This window comes from Trichinella spiralis (genome assembly GCF_000181795.1).
Source record: "Trichinella spiralis strain ISS 195 chromosome Unknown Scfld4, whole genome shotgun sequence".
Taxonomy (NCBI): domain Eukaryota; kingdom Metazoa; phylum Nematoda; class Enoplea; order Trichinellida; family Trichinellidae; genus Trichinella; species Trichinella spiralis.
Genome location: NW_003526943.1, coordinates 7,142,661 through 7,163,359, shown reverse-complemented (window position 1 = coordinate 7,163,359; position 20,699 = coordinate 7,142,661). Strand labels below are relative to the sequence as shown.

General features: G+C 32.8%; 4 protein-coding genes across 4 annotated transcripts; 3 read left to right on the top strand and 1 right to left on the bottom strand.

The window, feature by feature from the left end:
- The first annotated feature begins 1,534 nt into the window (after positions 1–1,534).
- On the top strand, positions 1,535–2,021 carry Tsp_01778 (hypothetical protein). Its single transcript, XM_003377521.1, has 2 exons — positions 1,535–1,760; positions 1,924–2,021. The coding sequence occupies exons 1-2, from the start codon at positions 1,535–1,537 to the stop codon at positions 2,019–2,021; spliced, it is 324 nt and encodes a 107-aa protein (XP_003377569.1).
- Positions 2,022–3,608: 1,587 nt separating this feature from the next.
- On the top strand, positions 3,609–6,216 carry Tsp_01779 (thioredoxin reductase 1, cytoplasmic). The gene is made up of 15 exons (XM_003377520.1): positions 3,609–3,639; positions 3,807–3,878; positions 3,931–3,987; positions 4,041–4,182; positions 4,261–4,323; positions 4,380–4,461; positions 4,511–4,570; positions 4,710–4,794; positions 4,875–4,966; positions 5,126–5,192; positions 5,257–5,393; positions 5,474–5,662; positions 5,720–5,889; positions 5,950–6,065; positions 6,170–6,216. The coding sequence occupies exons 1-15, from the start codon at positions 3,609–3,611 to the stop codon at positions 6,214–6,216; spliced, it is 1,410 nt and encodes a 469-aa protein (XP_003377568.1).
- A 5,393-nt stretch (positions 6,217–11,609) lies between these two features.
- Tsp_01780 (hypothetical protein) lies at positions 11,610–14,225 on the bottom strand. The gene is made up of 7 exons (XM_003377519.1): positions 14,050–14,225; positions 12,992–13,091; positions 12,729–12,905; positions 12,241–12,386; positions 12,098–12,187; positions 12,028–12,073; positions 11,610–11,633 (listed from the first exon to the last, which is right to left on the bottom strand). The coding sequence occupies exons 1-7, from the start codon at positions 14,223–14,225 to the stop codon at positions 11,610–11,612; spliced, it is 759 nt and encodes a 252-aa protein (XP_003377567.1).
- Positions 14,226–18,409: 4,184 nt separating this feature from the next.
- On the top strand, positions 18,410–18,916 carry Tsp_01781 (glutamate--tRNA ligase). The gene is made up of 3 exons (XM_003377518.1): positions 18,410–18,494; positions 18,620–18,752; positions 18,814–18,916. The coding sequence occupies exons 1-3, from the start codon at positions 18,410–18,412 to the stop codon at positions 18,914–18,916; spliced, it is 321 nt and encodes a 106-aa protein (XP_003377566.1).
- Positions 18,917–20,699: the final 1,783 nt, after the last annotated feature.

Below are 20,699 nucleotides of genomic sequence, written 5' to 3'. Positions count from 1 at the left end.
AAACTTTTATATTACAACTTTAATAAGCGGACGCTTAAATTATTCATTTCCTTTTAATTTAACGCACTGCCAATTTAATCTCCTGTGATATGATTGAAACTTATTTCATATCTAATTTCATTTAAAATAAAATTATTTAATATTGCGCTTATAGTATACTCTTTAGTTCAAATTCCTTGAAATTTTATTATTCTTTGAAAAATATCACCACATTAATTAATTAATTATTCATTTTTGATTATATTCTTGCAAAATTAAGATGCATTTATCAATAGTTGAAAATTTTTAGAATTAAACTTCAAAAATATCCAAACACCATTATATTTCAGAGTCTTGGTAATTTTTACATGATTATTTTATGTTTTATATTAAGGTATTCTTGACACATTTAAAATTTAAAATTCAAGTTACAATATTTCAAGTCATTTCATGTTGGACAGTAAATTTCATAGGTCGGAAAAGTCGGTTATTCAATTTCAAACTTTCATCATCTTCAGAACTTGAAGATTGAACAGAATGATAATTGATTTTTTTAATTAATGCAAATATTAAATTTAAATTTAGAAAACGTAACACATATGCTTACTTTTGAATAAGAATTTTATTATTTTATCAAAGTTTTGAGATTTATTAGCCAACTGAGTATCTATAGGTAATTAGCAAAATTTTACAAATAAATATGCTTGACAGTTTCGTGAATGCAAAAAATGTCAGAAAGTAATTCCAATTTATTGTGCTATATATATTCAATAACAAATTAAATAACGCTGAAAATTAACTTTAACCGTTGAACATCATATAGTAATGTTAATAATGCTTAATAAAATAAATATATTGTTATATATCTTTTAATTTTCTTTTCAGAAAATGAATAAAAACTGTTTAAATATTTTTGAAAGAAAATTTTATATTAAATGTTTTCTGTCAATGTTGTAATTTTTTACTAACTGTGTTGTCTTTAGTTTTGTTTGTATTTTCCATTAATTGCATTCAGTTAAAGGAATTTTTGCTGCCCTTCAATTGCCTTTCATTTGGAATGTAATTTAAACTTTTAATCAGTTTTAATGGCATGCTTTTGGTAGATGCTTTCAAGAAGTTATTCAAGCACTAAAAATTACAGAAAAATATGTTTGAAATAAAATTTTTTTCAATATATAATCAAGTATATAATAATTGAAATAATTTGAAAATATATTATTTAGAATAGTTTACGTTATATTGAAAAAAATGCAAAATTAGAATGCATTTATCAGTGAAATTGTTCAGTATTTATTAATCAGAAAATGCTGGACTGAAGAAGAAAAAAAAAACTAAAAATTCAAAAGGATTCTGACAACAGTTTGTCAAGCACAAAGCGTTTGCACCTGTTCATATATTTGAAAAACGTAAAGCAGTGTTTATTTTATTATTATTAAATCATGTCATACTAATTTATTCCAAATTACGCGCAAGGAAGAAAAGAACGAGATCACTGTGTTTTGATGGCCGATGAATCTTCAGCTCATGGCATGCTGGTGCAAAGTTATCCATGGTAATGACTCGCCGTTTCCCGCCTCAGGTTTCACGAGATCAGCTGCAAACATTGGTGCTACCTGACTTAGCTGTTTGCCGACGTGGATTTTTCCTGCCAAAGGGTCTGCTCATCGCAGCACCAAAATATTTTTATGTCATATTTGCCAGGCTTGCATGGTATGTACTGATGAAATCTGCCTCGTTATCGTTTGACACAACTCACTTATCAACAGTCAAAAAGGCAGATCGTTTGTACAAGATTTTTGAATTAGTTATTAACAGACTAGAAATCTCGAAATGTAGCTGAATTCGTCACATTTCAACCGCGCAGCTCTCGTACTAGAATCATCAAATTGGCAGAATCTCAACAAATATTTAAATCTGTTTTCTGACATTAAAACAAAATTTTAGAATACAATTTTCTCATTAATCCTCTTCTATGTGTTCATGCTAACATTATAGGAAGAGCTCGAAAAAAAGTACTCGTTTTAGAGCCGAAAAATAATTAGAGATCCCATTTTAACATCAAAATGTGCAACAATACATGTTGCAGTGAAATCCATCACTTTTTTAGAAATTTCACTTGAACTAGCTTACACTGGGGAAAAATTAAAAAATAACATTTTTTAAATGTTAATTTTGCTGGATTTTTTGCTGAAAAAAGGCTTAAAAGTTGTTATGTAGCAAGAAGAGATTAGTAGAAAACCGGTTCTAGAGACCAGTTAGATCAGATTACGTAGTTGTTATATATCACAAACAGATCTAAAGAAAACCGGTTCCAGAAACTAGTTAGACTAGTTAGATTAGATTATATAGTAGTCAGGCCGAAAGGACTGAAGTCAGTTACTGAGTTACTGAGTTACTGAGTCTTTTCTATGTGTGTGTTGTGAAATCGCGTGTGTATTTATTTGTGTTCAATAAAGATATACTACACATTTGGTAAAAACACAATAAAAATTATTAACATTGAAAATATTTCAATATAAACATGTGCAACATTCATCACATTATCTTTTGAAACAAATTTCATAAAAATTCAACATACTGTATGCTTTTTACACGTGTTTTCTGATTCGGGGTGGATTGAACCCCACGAATCCAACAACGTACATGGCGACAGCTCGTCAGAGGGTTAATAAAACCATATGAGATGGCTAAGCGCGCTCACTTGCGTGTTATTCAAGAAACAATTTATTGCTTTATCCGTTGCTTTGGCTCGCGCATGCACTAACACTAATTTCCTGCGTCTATTGATGGCAGCATTTAAGCTTTAGCGCTTATTGTGAAAAATGTTGTGTGCAGCGGGACTTGAACCAAGTGTGCTTAAGCAGCTCGACGCATACTTACACCTCGGACGCCCGCTACACAATTCATTTACTTAAAAATTCCTATATATATTAAATTTTCGATCTGTATGACAAATATTTTCTATTTGCCCTCTGAAACTTTTTATTCAAAAAGAATCACAAATCAAAAATGAATCAGTAGTCTTGGACAGTTGTCGTCAATGCAAGCTTAATTCTGTGTGCTTATAAAAGAATTCTTCTCGTTGTAAATACTGACCATCCATGTGTTGCGACAGTTATAATCTGATTTTTTTTATACTTGATTTTCGAATTATTATATACGTGACGTATATTGTTTACTTGTTTACTTTTACTGATAATAAGAATTTTGCTTCAAAAATTGACAAAATCCACGTTGACTAGCCGATAGTTGTGCAAACTATATCAGCCAATTTCTGTTCAGTCAATACATGCGGGAGATCTGATGCTCGAGCCTGTCGATGTAAGCATCTTTCAGGCTCAGCTTGTTCGAATATGGTGTGCATCTATAATTACGATTCACTATAATTATTTTGTTTTCAATTGTAAAGCAATTGATTACCTTGTTTATTTATACACAATTATAATTTATGGAACTTTTATAACATTTGAAAAGGAAAATTTTGCATAAGATTTAGAAATAACGTTTTTCTTAATTCGACAGAAAATTTTCCGAATGAATTTCAATGTAATATGTGATATTTAAGAAAATTTGAATTTATCAGAAGCTCAATGAAACAAGTTTATTAAAGTATTTCATTCTAAAAATAAATGAACCATTTGGAATACTGCGCTATTGATAGTAAACTTGTAGTACTTAATTACACTGTACTGTAGATTATTATTAATATATTTATAAGGAAAATGGTGTTAAATTTGAAAAAGTTTTCAAATTTTTATCATCTGAAAATTTTAAATTTTTGTAAGTTATTTAAAAATCCATTACATTATGCAATATTGTAATTTTAGGTACTGCTAGTAATCAATTTGATTTGGTAGTAATTGGTGGTGGCTCTGGTGGGCTTGCGTGTGCCAAAGAAGGTATATTTAAATTTACTGAATAAATTCCTTTATTATTTTTTGTTTGTCTTAGCTGCCACTTTTGGTAAAAAGGTTGCCATATTGGACTATGTGAAACCAAGCGTTCATGGTTTGAATATTGAAATTTTAAAAGACAAGACTCTTAATCAAAGCAGTTTGCAGGTACATCTTGGGGTTTGGGTGGAACTTGTGTCAATGTTGGATGTATTCCAAAAAAATTGATGCATGAAAGTGCTTTGATTGGTCAAGCTATTCGTGATGCTAAAAGTTTTGGCTGGGATGTTGCAGCGGAATCCAAAGTATCGTTTAACTGGTAATGCAAAGTGTGAAGCTTTCTTCTTTTTAAATAACGATGATTTTTTATATTAAGGGATAATTTAAGAGTGAACGTCCAGAAGCACATACGTTCATTAAATTGGGGTTATCGTGTTCAGATGAATCAAAAGTTTGTTCAATTAAAGGAATATCTTATAATTTTTGTTTCTTGTTGTTTTATTTTAGTTCTGTGACTTATTTAAATGCGTACGGCAGTTTTGTTGACGCAAACACGATAAAAGCAGTCGACAAAGCTAACAAAGAGGTGGTGTAAAGTTTTTCTTTTTTCAAAAATTTTCAAAATTGTTTGTTTTCAGAGAATTATTACTTCCAAAGATATTGTAATCGCTACTGGTTTACGGCCGAAGTATCCTGAGGTATGAATTTCTGCATATGGCAAATAAGTAGTTTATGTTTGTTATATTGATTTTGAAATTGAAAACTGAGACATTTTTAAAAGTGAAAATTATTAATATTTTGCCGCCTAAATTTCACTTTAACATTTGGTATATTCAGATTGAAGGTGCGGAAGAGGGAATTAGTTCTGATGATATTTTTTCTCTGCCCAGACCACCATCTAAAACTCTTGTTGTTGGTGGAAGTTGTATGAATTTTTATTTTTATTTTTTTTGTTAGCAGTATTTTAAATAAATAAGTTAATGAAATGTTTAAATATTTCAGATGTAGGTTTAGAATGTGCTGGATTTTTGTCCGGATTAGGATATCCAGTAACGTTGATGGTGCGTTCGATTCCTTTGAGAGGTTTCGATCAGGTAGTATAATTTGTTTTATTTTCTTCTTTCACAGTGTAATTGTTATCTATTTTAAAGCAAATGGCACATTTTGTGACAGATAATTTGATTGTTCATGGAACTGATATACTTTGGCGCTGTAAGCCAAAGAAGATTGTGAAAAATGGTACAAAATTGCAGGTAGAATGGGAAGATGAAGTTGGTAAAAGCAATTCCGACTTATTTGATACTGTTCTTTGGGCAATAGGTTGGCTTTTTTCTTCAGTTTTGTTGTGCTAACGTTTGACTGTCTGTCATGTTATTTTTCCAAGGTAGAGAACCTCGCTTATCCGATTTGAATCTTGATGCTGTAGGTGTGAAATGTGATTCGAAATCTGGGCGAATATTGGTCAACGAAAAAGATCAAACAACGGTTTCGAATATTTACGCAATTGGTGACATTCAGCATGTAATTTTGCTCATTTGCAGTTAGCATTTCAACCGTAATTGAAATAATATATGGTAATTTTTATTTAATTGAAATTGAAGGGGAGAGCGGAATTGACTCCGGTGGCTATAAAAGCTGGCAAATTGCTTGCTCGTCGATTGTATTCCGATAGCCAATTGCTGATGAATTATGACAATATTCCCACAACTGTTTTTACGCCCGTTGAATACAGTTGTGTTGGTTTGTCAGAAGAGTTAGCTGTGGAAAAGTTTGGTGCTAATGAAATTGAAGTTTGTCGTTGATGTAATTTTCTTGTTTGATTATTTTTTGAAAAAAAAACTCTTCAGGTATATCATGCATCTTTCAAACCGTTGGAATTTATCCCTCCGCAGCGTGTACGAGAAAGATGTTATTTGAAAGTGATTTGCACGCAAACTGAACCACAACATGTGCTCGGTTTGCATTACATCGGTCCGAATGCCGGTGAAATAATGCAAGGCTTTAGTGTATCATTAAGGTAAACAAGATTCACGTGATAATCATTTTTGAATTTTGTTATTATTCGTATATTTTACAGATGCAAATTGACAATTCCAGAATTGCTCAACAGTATCGGCATTCATCCTACGTGTGCCGAGGAATTTGTCAAGTTGAACATTACTAAGCGATCTGGAAAGGATGCAGTCGTCACTGGTTGCTGAGGTTAATTAAAATTGCTTACTTTGTATGTTTTTTTTTATTTTCAATTTAATGATATAACTTTGATTTTCAATTATGATAAGTTTTATTTATAATAGACAAAGTAAGCGCAGTGTTCGATGGAAAATATGGCGGTCGTTTGTGATTTGTGACGAGTCGCATGGAAACTGATCAATGCAGTGATGCGAGTTCGATGATGATGACCATCTGTATTTTCCTGCATATGCTTTTTATAAAATGTATTTCAGATGTAGTTTTATTTGAAACTTATATTATTTATGTTCGTGTGCTTGTATTGAAGCAATATGTTTTTATTGGCAATAATAAGTATCAGTTTGTTGAAGAAAATAATAGAATGGAAAATTAGCTTTTTGTTTTTTTTCATTTTTTCCTTGATTATTATTCATCTGTTACTAGCAAAACATGTGCAGAAATAATGTGACGACAGATGCTGATGTATGTGAATCATTTGTTAAACAAATGAATCACACAGCAACAGATAATGAATGCATTAGATATGCTTCATCAGGAAGAGAATGTTTAAACAATGAAATAAATTTAATTTAACAAAAAGAAATAAAGCATTTCTTTATTTCAATGGTATAATAGTGTAAAAAATGTGTAATGAATTGTGTTCACATTTGTTTTTCAAGAAAAAGTGTTGTCATAATCTAACATATCAAATAAGCAACAAAAAAAACTCAACTGAATCATTTTTGAAAATAAAATTTTGAAAGCGATGAAAAAAGTTGAGCTGTGAAATTTTCTCGGCAGCAAAAATCAGAAATTGTGTTTTTGCATGCTTGTGCACATCGTGTACATTCAAGTTTGTATATTTAAATTGAAATTCCATTTTACACTGCGTCATTATTTTACATAAAAAAAGATAATGTACAATTTTTCTTTCTTCTCATTTGTCAAGCATAAATGTTTAATTTTCAATTCAAAACGGGACCGCATTACGCATATCCGCTTTCAAAGATAAGATCGAATTACGACATGCTCCCCACCAACTGTACTCCGTGCATATTTCACCAATGCGGAGCGTAAAGCAAGGTGTTGCCATCAGACTGAAGAACAATTTTCCCATATACCATGCAAAACTGTCAGTTTCATTTTTCAAGCATTCGTAAAATCTACACACACAATAAAATATGTTATTATATCATTATTATTATTGTGAATTGAATTGCTTTTCAAAAAAAAAACATAAAATATAATAAGTATGCTTACCGATCGTCGCAATCACAGAGGCTGATCGTGTAGAAACGATTGTTCTTCAGACCGTATTTAGTGGATTGGGGGTTGATCGTGAACGCGCACTGGTCGTGGTGCAAACAGCACGCATCCACACCGGCATAATAGCCGAGGTCGTTTCTGGAGATGGCCGTGGTTCCAATGCCGCACCATTTGGTGCCCGACGAGACGAACGCTCTCTTGGCACGGGTTCGATTGTGCGAGGCATGCAGTTCGAGGCAGTTCTGCTTCTGCTGGTACACGTCCATCGCCTGCAGCAGACTTATGCCAGCCGAGTAGTCGGTCTCGTTGAGCCAGTGAAATTCGAAGTGGCTTTCGGACAACACGCGGCCAATGTCCGCTTGGAATTGGTCCAACAGTTGTTGCTCGTGCTCGTCGTCAAGGATGTCACAGTCGAGCAGTTGGCTGTCGGTGCTCAGGATGCTCTTGACCACCAGACCAATATCCGCCGACACTACCAACGTCACGCCGGGCTTGGTCGAATTCGACAAGGTCAGGATGCGTGCCCAGCGGGTTCCATTTTGGGCGAACAGTTGACGTTCGTCGTTCGACAGCCGTTCCACGAGCACAAAGCTCGATCGGTTCTCCTTGTCAGTCAGTGATCCCAGCTCGGGAACTTCAACTTGGGGTGGAACCGTTGGCGATGATGGAACCGCTCGAACGGCCAACGTGAGCAACAAAACCGTCCAGCACATCACGCGTTCTGGCGTCTTCTTATTCGTATTTTTATTCTTATTTGCTCTCTTCTTCCGTTTTCACTTCAAAGCGAAACTGCCAAAACGGACTGCTTTATTAAAGCTGACTTTTATGTTCAACTGACGGCGATCGTTTAAACCAAACACACGGACGGGCTCAAATCAAGCGAGATGTTGAACCAAAGCGCCACCTGGTTGCTGAATTCACTCATCAATTTCAAGTTTGATCAATAAAAATATCTGACCAACTAGCGACGACGTTTACTGAAACCCTGCTAAGAGAGCAACCAGCTAAAAGTAAAATTTAAATTAAAAAAATTATCTTAATTTATTTTTCTTAAATTTACTCCACTACAAATTATATTAATTATTCTTTTGTTTTCTTGATAGTAAACGTCAAAATAATCAATACATATATATATATATATATATATGACTTATATTAACACTGAATTTTTTTTTAAATTATTTTAAAAACAGCATGAATTTCAACGTTCAATTCTATTCTAAGCAATCTAATGATTGGAATTGTTTTTATTTCTTGAAAATTAAATAATTATATATATGCTACTTTTGAACAACCATTAATTATTATATATTTTGCTCACAAACAGCGAGTTTCCTCATCATGTAAACAGAATAATAATATACGAGAAATGCATTGAGAAATCATAACGCGCTGAAATCAATACGTCAGTTAAAATGAGATTGTGTTACACTTTTGTTGTGCTTTATGGCAGCTGAAAAACTATACGAGCGACGATATTATAAGCTTTGCTTTTTCCTTTGAAAAGAAATATAATCCAGCTTTGAAAAATTAGCAAAGATCTTGGATTTTGAGCTTCATTTCAGAAATGATGTTCAAATAACGATGGAAAACAAATGTTAAGTGAATTTTTTTAATTTAAAACGTTTAAAGTAACTCTGAGTAATTAGAATGAAAAAATTTCAATTTTACAAGAAAGTTGTACAAATAGGGAGGAGCAAATTGAAAATTTTATTTATTTTTAATTATGAAATTAAATTAATAAATTTTTTTTCAGACTGAATAACAATTTTGAAAATTATAAAAAAATATTGCTGGCTTAATTGAAAAGCTACATTAATATTGCCACAATAAATTCTGTTTTAGTTCATATTCAAAGATACATTTCAAATAGTTAATGTTTGGCAAAAGAATTTGATATATAATGAAATGTGAATCGATCAAAATTTAAATAATTTGCAAATTTTTAATAAATCTAACAAGTTAATATTTCGGAAGAAATATTAAATTATTTTATTATTTTTCTTATCCGGTGCTTCTTTTGGGAATATGGAAGTTTGAATTTTTACTAGCCATATTAATGAAAAAATTTGTAATTTTTACACTTTTAAGAATTTCTTTACTTAAAATCTAACATTTAAAAATTAATTTCAGTACTTTCACTTTGGTTTATATTGAAATTTAAATAAAGTTGAGCTATTTCTAAGATATTTTAGCTGCAATTTTTTTGACGTTAGACTAATTCGGTCTTTTAATAATAATCGGCATTAAAAAGCGCATCTCTTATTTTTTTGCATTTGTTGATGTTACACGTTATTGAGTTAATAAGGATAGGAAAGTTTCTTTCATGTAGCACAATGATCTCGTAGATTATAATCAAGAAAGCTACTATTTAATATTCTGATTTATTGATCTGCCACAATTTTTTCTATTTTAATGAATACAAATGTGCATTGCTTTATTTGTTATGATATTACAGACTAGAGATATTTTTCATCTTGAAGCTGTTAGTCAGCCAAATCAGTGTTTGCGTAGCATTTTTACATCAAATTTGCATAAATTAAAACCTATCTTTGTGATGAACAAGAACAGAGTCATTATGAACAACAATTAAAGCATGTCAAATGTTTATAATTTGCTTTATTTATCATTTGTGTCCTATCGGATAATATCAAAGTTTGTCTTATTTGTATAATTCACTTTGTCTGCCCCACCATGATACGCAAATGAACCATCGCAATTTCATCGGAAAAAGTTTTCAACATTACTTTTGCTTTCTGCAAAAGCTGCTTCAGTTGTATTTTTAATTGAGAATTTTACTAAAAACTTTCACACAAAACCTACTATTTTTTGGCTAATATATAATAAACTTACATTTTTTAGATCGCAATTTGTTACTTGCACCGATTAAGTTGCAGATAAGCGTAAGTATTTTTATGAGCATTAGTCGAAATTTGTTACACACTCGACCAGTAAGCATAGCATTGGGAATACAAATGCCTAGAACATTCAGGGATGAATTTCATTAAATTTTCTTTTTGCTATTTTACTTCATCTCTAAAAGTAGTTGCATATATTACAAGCAGAACACTGCTGCTCGTTTTTGATAGTTTATATCTCTTGTTAATCTCTATATTTCTAATTCATGCAGCTGTTATTTTTTTTCTACTATGAAAACAAACGGCAGCACAACAGTTGCGTTGGTAAAATTATCGCAAAAGTGATTTCGTTACTTTCTGATAATCATCAAAAAACAAAGAGCACATAAAAATGAACAAACAGAATCTTTGACTGAAAAAACTGTTTTCATAAAATTGACAGCACTTCCTTCTTGCTGATTGTCAACATGCTGTGATGAGTTTGCTTTAGGAAAAAATCGCATCGCAGCTTTGGAAGGCAAATTTGTTTTATAAATTATAATCCACCTTCATGCTAACTTTGACTTTATCCTACCATTAGAGCAGTTATTTAAGGTATTACTTTTCCAAAATTCTGTGCATGAGTTTTTTACGCTCTGGTGTAGTGATATTATCATTTCGGTATTATTATTCTTCACTGAAAACAAAAATATAAAATCTATCTTAAAAGCGCATTTACCTACTTTTGGGGAAAACCGTATATGTAAACTACTGTGTAAAGTAAAAAATTCGTTTTAATATTAATTCTCAGCTAGTGTTTACCTTACATTTCTCCCAAGAGAACTGATAAAAAGAAAAAAACAAATCTGGGTTATCTGATTCCAAGTAATTGTGTGTGATTATAAAACAATGCTTTTTTCTGTATAATGCAACAATTGCTGCATCAGAAAAACATGCAGTTACTGGATGCCGCTAAAAATTGGCAGCTGTTCTTCTTTTCCTTGTACTAGAATCGCCTTTAGCATAGCAGTTGCACGTGACACATCAAAGCAACGATGATCTTGTTCAGGCAAATGTTAGAATAAATAATCGTCTGAGGAAAATAGCAGAAAACACCATAGAAAGTTTTAAAACCGCTATATATCTTTACTGCAGAGCAAGAATCAATAAAAATAGTACCTCAGCAAATGCAATCCGGAAACTGATTAATCTGATTTAATACAAACAGATAAAAATTATGTAATAAACCACAGACAAATGGCTATACTGACAAATATATCGACAATGGACAGAGCTTTGGCCATGACTTGGGCATATTTAACTGCTCAACCTCTTAAACTGTCTATAGTACTGTAATTAATCTGCAGCACAGTGCAGCATTACATGTTCTACTGTTATTTAATTTAGGTTTTATGTTGTGTAACCGATTTTATTAATTGATAAATCATAATACTAATTATAATTAGTATAATATAATAAGTAATAACTAAATTATACATTTTTTATTATAATGGCTCAATTTTTCTTCACATATTGTATTGCTTTAGTGTTGTATAATAAAAAGTATTAAGTAGTAGAAGAAATTGCTGATTATTAAAATATTTAAAATGATAAACAAATCATATGTAAAAAATTAAAATTTTGAATAGTTTTCATGAATAATTAAACTTTCCAAAATGAAACATAAATTTAAAATATTAAGTATCTGATTAAAATTAATATTTGAAAGATAAAAAATTATGCAACTGTTAAAAAATTCCATGGACGTAACATTCCATTTAGAAATAACTGTTAATCAAAAGTAAACAGGTTTCAATTTTACTTTACTGAAGCTGCTCTTTATTCCAGTTACACTTGATTTAAAGCAATACCCACAATACCTGCCAGTATCGTACAGGAGAAATAGGGTCCGATCCTTGCTGACCCCTGAAAATATCAGGTTACAATCACAACGCACGCTGCTCTACAGCTGCTATGGATCGTATACTGAGCGTAATACAGCTTGTTATGCAGGAAAAATAGGGTTCGATCCCTAATATCCTATTGACAATATCAAAATATAATCAGAACGTACACTGCTCTACAGCTGCTACGTGTCTAATAGTGAAGCCTCAACGAGCGCAGAATCAGCGGCACTGTGTCTAGTAAGCGGACAACGCTCTTTTGCGCTTGTACTATTTAATTCTTTAGAATGAAAGACACTTTTTAAAACAGTCACATAAACAGCTTTATCCAGCAGCTGCACTACCAATAGCGCAATAATTAAAAAGCATTAGTAGCTGGGTTTTCAGTTGAATGTAACAGAAATAAATTTAGTAAAATCGAACATCTGTATAGAGAGAACAAATGTATCACATCTCGGTCAGGAAATTAGATGACTGAAAGTTTCGAATCACTTTTCATTAATTGTTGATTGTTAAAATATATTAAATCAAAATATTGCTTATCATTTTCAGCATTTTGAAAAAAATTTTAAAACTTGATCAACAGCTGATCAAAACTAAAAATGAAATATTTTTAAATGATAAAATTTCTTTAAGAAGAAAAAACGAAATGATACAAATTGCTAAAAAGAAATAACATGAACAAATGCCTGAAATGCTCGCACTGAAGGAGAATATTTAGAACAGCGGTATGCGGCTGCATAGGATGCAACAGTACGCTCTATTATGCCCCAGATGGTCTTTTCAGACGATGTACTTATTTGGATTTTGGGATCTGGTCTTATGACCCCAACTACGAAACGCCTGTTTGTCACCTTTTATGTCAATGAATTTTTATGTCACTGAATTTTTACTTTTAAGCTTCTATACACTTTATTATAATAATATTAATTTTTGATACAGACATGTTGATGAATTTCAAATTATTTCTTTGTGAAGGTGGTTGGCTTGTCATAACAGTTGCGACAGATTTTGTAGACGTGCTCTGTGCAGCACGGCACCTAGCATAATTCACAACATTTTTTTATCTTTCTTTGGTCGACTTATCACGATGAGGTGTCAGTATGAGCCCCTAAGCGCCTCTAATAACCTTTTTCACATGCTCGAACAAAATTCAAAATATAAATATTCCGCTTTTCGATTCAGAGTACTTTCTAAACGATTTCTACCACATTCTAAAAGAAATAGCCTTATTTGTAACAATAGGAAGCTCCGAATTTTTTGGTATGTAGCTCACTAGTGTAGCTTGTTTGTAACAATTGAGAATGAAATCACCCTGGTAATGGCTATACAACAAACAGACAGAAACAATTTATCTACTGAATCACAAACATGCAAAGGAGAACGATCATTCTGCAGATATTCTTCCAGCAGTACTGTTTTACTTGCCTTTCGCCAATTCTTCCGGCAGTACTTGTTACTGCTTTTATATTAAATAAACTCTGCCAAGCGGGAAGTATTTTTCCTGCCAAAAATGTTTAACTTCAAACACTAGGAATTGGAGTTCTTTAACACAAGCTCTAACAATTGTTCATACAGTCTAAATTGTCTATAATAACAATAGAATCAAATGTTACTTTGACATCGGTCATCCCATTGTTATGCTTCTTCCGTACAGCTGGGATGGTAAATATTTGCTAAATGTAAAGTGAACATTTTCAACTAATGATTAAAAAATAATTGTCACAATAAACATTCTATTTTTAACAAGTCCAGTTAACATGATAAAAAATGATAAAAAACATTAAAAAAATAAAATTGTCAAATTTTATAAAATATTTGCTGTTGAATTAAAAATAAAAATGATAAAATTTAATATTCACAAAAATTAAAAAGAACATAAGAGCAATGCAAGAAAATATAAATACTAAAATTGGATATGTAAAATTTTATGAATAATGCAATGTTTCGTAGTAAATATGCATTGCGTAATTATATTAAGAATTGAAAGATATTAACCGTTGGGCAGCGTGTAGCACGGTGGTAAGCCATACAGCTTGACGTGCTGAACTCATAGGGTTCGATTCTCGCTGCCTCATGAAAATATCATAATATAAACGCAATGCGTGCTGCTCTACATCAACGTATTGATCGCTGCGTTTATGTAGTTGAAAGTCATGCAGTCTAACGTGCATAACAAAAAGGGGTCAGGACCTGAATGCTTACAGTGTGCGAAGGATACCTCCTTTTTACCAAAAGATTAAATAAGAATTCCTCTAAATGAGCATTCAAAAAAGAGACCATATTAACATTCATACAATTTTTTCAATCCCACTGGCAATTAATAATGTGAACCTTAACAACTGGTCACATATGCAGCTCTGCCCTGCAGTTATAACCTTTTACAGTATTTCTTGTTTGTAGGTGTTGTGTTTGTTAAATCTGTTAAAAATTTTGTTTTCATTTTGGTCAAATTCTTTTTCCAATTTTATTTATTCTATAAATATTTATCTACGATTGTTCTTTTGCTAAATAATTATTTGCTATTTTTGATGAAAATTTTGTTGTATAACTTTCTGAAATATACATATAAACTATTAAATTTTATTGTGGATGGTACTTCATGGCATGTCAAAATTAATCTCAAGCAGCTAATAATCTGTTTTGCAAAGGTTGCTTCTAGCCGATTATGTAAGCTTAACCGGATGAGGTAGTCAAGAATTTCCAATGTATTCACTCGTATATTCTTCAAGTGGACATTAATTTTCTAAATTTATTTCATTTATCCGTCTAAATCATCGTTGCTAGTGTTTTCTAATTGCTTTAAATGTAATTTCAGTTGCTCTGCTCAGCGATCAGTTGTCTGATTAATTCACATAATCGAATACAGTTTTCGCCTTTATTCATAGTATATTGCAGTAGATAACATAAACTTACATTTGTGAATTAAACAAGAAAGAATAGACATAGTAAAAAATTCCACTTAAACAAATATCATTAAAATTTAATGCTAGAAATAAAATACTGTTAATAAATATTATGAATTATTATTTTCAAATAATTGTAGTCTACAGATTACAATAAAATGATTTGAGAAAAAATTAGTGATATTTTATTTATTTATAATTTTATTAAATGAACAGATAAAATAAATATCAATTTCACAAATTTAAGTTTATGTATTACAAGTTAAAGTAATAACAAGTTAAAATGAATTACAATACAGAATAATATGAGTAGGAATAATCATTCTTTGTCGGCAGTTTTATTTCCAATATGATTGTCTGTTGTATGTTGATCGCAGCTAAGTTTAACAAGCTTTACATACAATTTTTCAGCTCCACGACAGCTTTGCATGAAAAGCCAAAGGAAAAAAGTTAATTTTAGCAACCAATAAAATGGAAAAATGTCGCCAATAAAGTGAGCAAAAAAATCACCAATGGCAAACAAACCAAAAGTAACCCAATAAAACATCCATTGATTAAAATTGATTTTTTCTTCAACTTCGATCTCCATAATCGTTTTCATTGCTGGATAGTAGAAACATATCAAATTGCGCCACACTTATGCACTGGTGCTGAATATCAAAAATACTACAGTCACATTTGCCCATAATTTTGCAGCTTCATAACGACTTCAACCACTTTTTTCTTCAACTTCACCAGAAATCTTTCCAACAAATGTCTTGATTGCTAATTGCATTGGTGATATCATGTCAAATATTTCAAACAATTTCTGTCATTTTGGAACAATGTACGCCATGAACAACTGTTCACTTTGAGCAGTTTAAACAAAGTAATTATTACATTTCTATGAAAGCTATCAATACTTGGTGTGTAATTTTAAACGTTTATTTAAACGTGAATTTTAAAATTTCAATTTAAAACTTAATTGTACGGTTGTTGCTTATTGAAAACACTTGTGATGCATATCTTATTCAACACAATATTAAAATTAAATACTGAAATAATAAAAATGCTCAAGAAGTTATTGCTTATCAGAAATCAGAACTATATTATCAGCTATCTGATATCATCAGCTAAGATTGTCAGATTAAAGTGCTGCTCAGAGATGACATAGAGTAGTATCAACCACAATGATTGAAGGGACTGGAGAAAAAAATAACTGTACAGTGAGCAAGATTGCAAGACGATTTCTCAAAATTTGATAGATAAGTGGTATGTCATTTTTAAGATTGAACTGCTAAACAAAATCTGCGCAACAAAATGGTTTCAGCAGCGTAGTGAAACTGTTCTGCAGAATAGATTGTGCATTCTATTTCATAAGCAATTGTTTTTAGAGGGAAAGGAGTGCATGCCAAATGTTATTTGGCGGTTCGTAAAATTGAGAAAGGTGAAAAGTTCTGACTCGTGTGAATTCAACAGCGAGACGAAGACGGTTTTTCCACATGTTAATGTTCAAAACTTTACACGCGTTGCTGGACCTATGAAGTGACTACTGGCCCTAATACAATGCTATGCACATTCCAAAAATAGCAGTCTTTCATCAGCATTCCACCTGCCAGAGGTACTGCAGCAAGGATGTGATATCATCCGTAGCGTCTAGCATTTCAAGCATAATAACACCCATATTAACTTTTGCTATAAAAAGAAAAATGGTGGCCAACAGCATTTATATTTTTAATTGTTCTTTTAATTTCAGTTTGTAGTATCGAGTTTTCAAAACGTGCGCAACGACTTTCCAGAGTACCGCTCAGAAGAAGTGGAAAAATCAGCAGTTTACCCTCGTGTCCAAGAGACAGCCCTGAACCGCAGGTATTCGTGCCGTTTCAAGATCACAGACATATGCCAATATGTATAATGCTTTCTTGGAAGCAAAAATAGTTAATGAATCCCTTGAAATACGCGGTTACTGATATCTGAATTATAAGAATAGAATTCTTTATTCACGTTCACATGTGTCGTTTCAAACGTAGTTATGACAAATAGTATAAAGACGGAAGAACGTTTACCCACAATAAGACATTAAGAGTATCTTGCGCTACTGCTATTCATCCTACAAATCATAACCTTGTTTACATAAATAATACACGGCTAGAGAGAGCTCTTTCAACCTGGGAATTACCAAGGGAGTGAAAAATAACCCCGCTCCCATTTAAACTACAACAGCTTGTGGTCGACACTATTAAATCGTTTGATTTTTTCAGGAGCTTTCCTTTGGACAATTTCCTTTCATGGAAAATTTATGAAAATTGCTTTCGGGCTGCTCAACACAGAATAGTTGGCCTATGAACAGCTGCAAGCAGTAGATTTGAAAATTGCAGCATTCACTGCTGATTAATACGGCTGTTATTTTTCCTGTTATATAGCAAGTCAACTACAAATTAACACACTACAGCCAAATAATAACACGAAAAAGACAGAGGTTGCGTTTTTCGATTCCTGACTCAGATGAAGAAAAGAAAACGCATACATATATAATTCACTTAATCCGATCATAAAACAATGCAGTGCCGAAGACAAAGAAATTTCCAGCCATCTCTGCTGGGCATTTTTTTTGGTAAAACATTCCGCACAATGTTATGTCAAATTCAGCCATAAAACTAGGGTCAACAACGAAACCACTCCAATTTTCCAAACTTGCTGCAAAAATACCTTGGAAATTCAATGGTTGATACAAATCACACTGGAGCTGTGTAAATTTAAAATGAAACTGCTCAAAACGGCAGTTAGCGGTACCTACCAATCAAGTGCCTCCTTCCGCTTTCCGTTTATGCCAAAGTGGGGCGCTTGTCGCATCAAGTATCAGAGTTGAAGCTACGTCTGTTACTCCGTAAGTTTGGTCCGCTTAAGCACGCGCTGAGTGAGCTAAAATAGAACACGACGGCTGAAACTTTGACCAGAAACGTGGTATACAAAAAACAGTCGCGAAATCACATTTTTGGTCCTTCAAGCTGGTTTCGAACCAGCAACCTGGGGAAAATAGGAGCGTGTTAACGGAGAAGAGCACAGTCACAGAGATCACGAAAAGGTTCACAGATTTAGGCTGGCGCTCCTCTCTAGGTGCATCATTGGTAGAATTCTGCAACACAAAAACGCATTTGGTGGCGTTAAAGAGCATCTCAGCGAATTGATTGCATTTCATTGGGAATCAGCTTCAACTTGAAGCTACAGTTAGAAGAGGAGTATGTTGATAGAATAATGACTGGTGAAGCAGATGCATGTTTCGAGCGCGTTCGACAAGAAATTTTGTGCTGCGCAGCTGACCTCTACAGAAAAAACACGCCGTCAAGAGCTGATTTCCACTGAATGGTGAACACATCAGAGTTATCCCTTTTATTACTTCCTTGATCACTACTTCAAGTTTCAAGAACAGAAAGTTTTTTTCTCTTCTGTTCCTTATTCTCATGATGGAAGATATGTCTGATCTACGTCTTGTACTAAATTGTGGCGGTAGTATGCGCCTTGTTTTCGAAGGAAGGGGATATAAGCTGAAATACACTGGTCAGCAGAAGAAATATTGGTAATGTTCGTAAGTATGTGCTCAATGTTAAGAATCTATTCCTTGTTATTAACGATTATTTTATTTAAGTATGGAGAAAAGAAGACTGCTATGTGAATGAATTTAGAAGTCACGTCCGTGATTAATGAAAAACATCACATTGAAACCTGCCAGGTATATGAGCACCTCACCTATAAAATGAAGAAGGCGGTTCTGAAAAAAAGCTTCCCTGCCATCTACGACAAAGAAGCCTCTGCCAGGTCCGATTGCATTTCCGCAATATATAGCCATGTACAAAAATCAGGCAAAACACTTTTGCAGACTTCGTGAGCAACGTCAGGTTCAAGAAATGCTGCATCAGTTTACGACAGCAAAGCTTGGGGAAGAAGACTATATCACTGAAGTGTATTTACGCAAAACCTGACGCAAAGATTAGTCAATTTTGGTATAAGATAGAGAAGCCTGCCAGGGTAAAATTTTGGGAATTATGGAGGCAACGAACGTGATTAGTCAGAAAGATTGCATTGCAAGCTGCCCTGCGGAGCTTTCAAAATGATATAAATTCACCAAGAAATGATGCTATGAAGAAGACTGATCAAGAAACATCCGTCGCGTCCGCTGATACCACTTCCAGTTTTTGAACATACAGGATTTGTAGTTTACAACGTCTGAGTCGATTTAATGATACCTTTTTTGAGTGGTGATTTTGTATTATATTTGTTCCATTATTTATTTTTCGTTGTTTTCATTTTGTTAATTAAGGTGTTGTTCATTGCTATAGTTGTTATTGTTATTGAATAATCTAAAACAAAAGCCACTATTGTTGGTATACATTCTGCAAAGTTAGTGCTGCCACACTTCACATAACTTCATTGTAATACAATAAAGGAAATTGTTTTTGAAAATATTGATCATTGATAAGTATAAAATTCAAAACAAATAATATATTAGATCTCAATGAATGGTAAACTTCATTAATTGTAATAAAATTTTGAAAATGTAAAAAATTCCAGCACTAAGGCTAGAAAAATAGTAAAAGGAAATATTTGGACTACTGAAACAGAAAAGTATGGAAGGCAATCAACCAGTAAGACAACGCCACACACGCCCAATAATATAACACTATAAATAACCAATAAGAAAATGTGACCACCATCACTTTGTGATTGGTAGGTACGATCTATCGTTTGGAACATAAACAGTCAGTTTGAAAAGTGAATTTATTTTCTGCTCAATTTGTTGCGAACGCAATGACGCGCAACTTTATCTTCAATTTAGTGAAATTACTTTGTACTAATGGCCTGTACTGGAACGCAGGTTACGGTGACTTACTGTAGAATGAGGAAGTAATGGTCGAGTTAGCGAGGAAGTGTGCGAGTGATTGTGCCAGTGTGTAACGCTGTTTCGTGTATTTGTGTTCATTTATTGTGTCGTGGCTTATCATTGCGTCTTTGGTTCTGTTCCTAACCCTTCATCTTCGCTTAGTAAAGGCAGTTTCGACTGATTTGTCTTGTTTTGTGTCACGTTCAGAAACAAACGTAGCTCAGATTGCAGTTTGGTAATCATTGTTGATTTGACCTGCCGCCGAATAAAAATCACAGTCCACTAGCTTACAAGCGACAACGGTTTTGTCGCTAACATACTTTTGATTTCTTCAGGCGTGATTCTAACTGTTCGAACGCAATTGCCTTCCTTGCACAATCGAACGTGAGTCAACAAAACTAAGTTGATTGTTCACACTGTTTATTCAGGGCAAACTCAAACGGGTGGGCAAAAAAACAATGAAACCAAGATCGTAACTCAATAAAATGACCGAAATGGTAAAAAACAACTGGCACATGACGTGACCAAAGATCACTACACAAGTCACCAAAATTTTACGGTTTGGTACTACTCGGTCCCGCTTTTCTCTCATTGGTCATTACCCACGCTATTTTATTGAACCGTCAAATCTTAATCACAACTGAAGAGTTTGAATTAATGAGCAAGTAGACAAAACACATCACTGCGACAAAGACTATCACTGAGCAATTAGACAAGGAATACCTATACGACAAAGACGTGACGGCTAAATGAACGTGAAAATCAATACTACAAAGATTTTACGGCATAACCAAATTCGAGTGCGTGAGGATCATATTTGATAAAAGTGGTACTTATTGGAACCTTCCCCTATAGCATACACAGTGCCGTTACCGTAATGTCAA

What these genes read in the sequence shown, in the direction of transcription:
- Tsp_01779 (XM_003377520.1), top strand. Translation starts at nt 3,609, where the DNA reads ATGAACCATTTGGAATACTGCGCTATTGATA. An exon ending in TGTGAAACCAAGCGTTCATG is followed by an intron (nt 3,988 to 4,040) that starts GTTTGAATATTG and finishes AGCAGTTTGCAG; the next exon opens with GTACATCTTGGGGTTTGGGT. An exon ending in GGCTTTAGTGTATCATTAAG is followed by an intron (nt 5,890 to 5,949) that starts GTAAACAAGATT and finishes TATATTTTACAG; the next exon opens with ATGCAAATTGACAATTCCAG.
- Tsp_01781 (XM_003377518.1), top strand. Translation starts at nt 18,410, where the DNA reads ATGTCTGATCTACGTCTTGTACTAAATTGTGGCGGTAGTATGCGCCTT. An exon ending in ATATAAGCTGAAATACACTG is followed by an intron (nt 18,495 to 18,619) that starts GTCAGCAGAAGA and finishes GAATGAATTTAG; the next exon opens with AAGTCACGTCCGTGATTAAT. An exon ending in GACAAAGAAGCCTCTGCCAG is followed by an intron (nt 18,753 to 18,813) that starts GTCCGATTGCAT and finishes ACACTTTTGCAG; the next exon opens with ACTTCGTGAGCAACGTCAGG.
- Tsp_01778 (XM_003377521.1), top strand. Translation starts at nt 1,535, where the DNA reads ATGACTCGCCGTTTCCCGCCTCAGGTTTCACGAGATCAGCTGCAAACA. An exon ending in AACAGTCAAAAAGGCAGATC is followed by an intron (nt 1,761 to 1,923) that starts GTTTGTACAAGA and finishes ACAAAATTTTAG; the next exon opens with AATACAATTTTCTCATTAAT.
- Tsp_01780 (XM_003377519.1), bottom strand. Translation starts at nt 14,225, where the DNA reads ATGCACGTTAGACTGCATGACTTTCAACTACATAAACGCAGCGATCAA. An exon ending in GCTGTAGAGCAGCGTGCGTT is followed by an intron (nt 12,074 to 12,097) that starts GTGATTGTAACC and finishes TGATATTTTCAG; the next exon opens with GGGTCAGCAAGGATCGGACC. An exon ending in CTCCTGTACGATACTGGCAG is followed by an intron (nt 11,634 to 12,027) that starts GTATTGTGGGTA and finishes TGTATAATTTAG; the next exon opens with TTATTACTTATTATATTATA.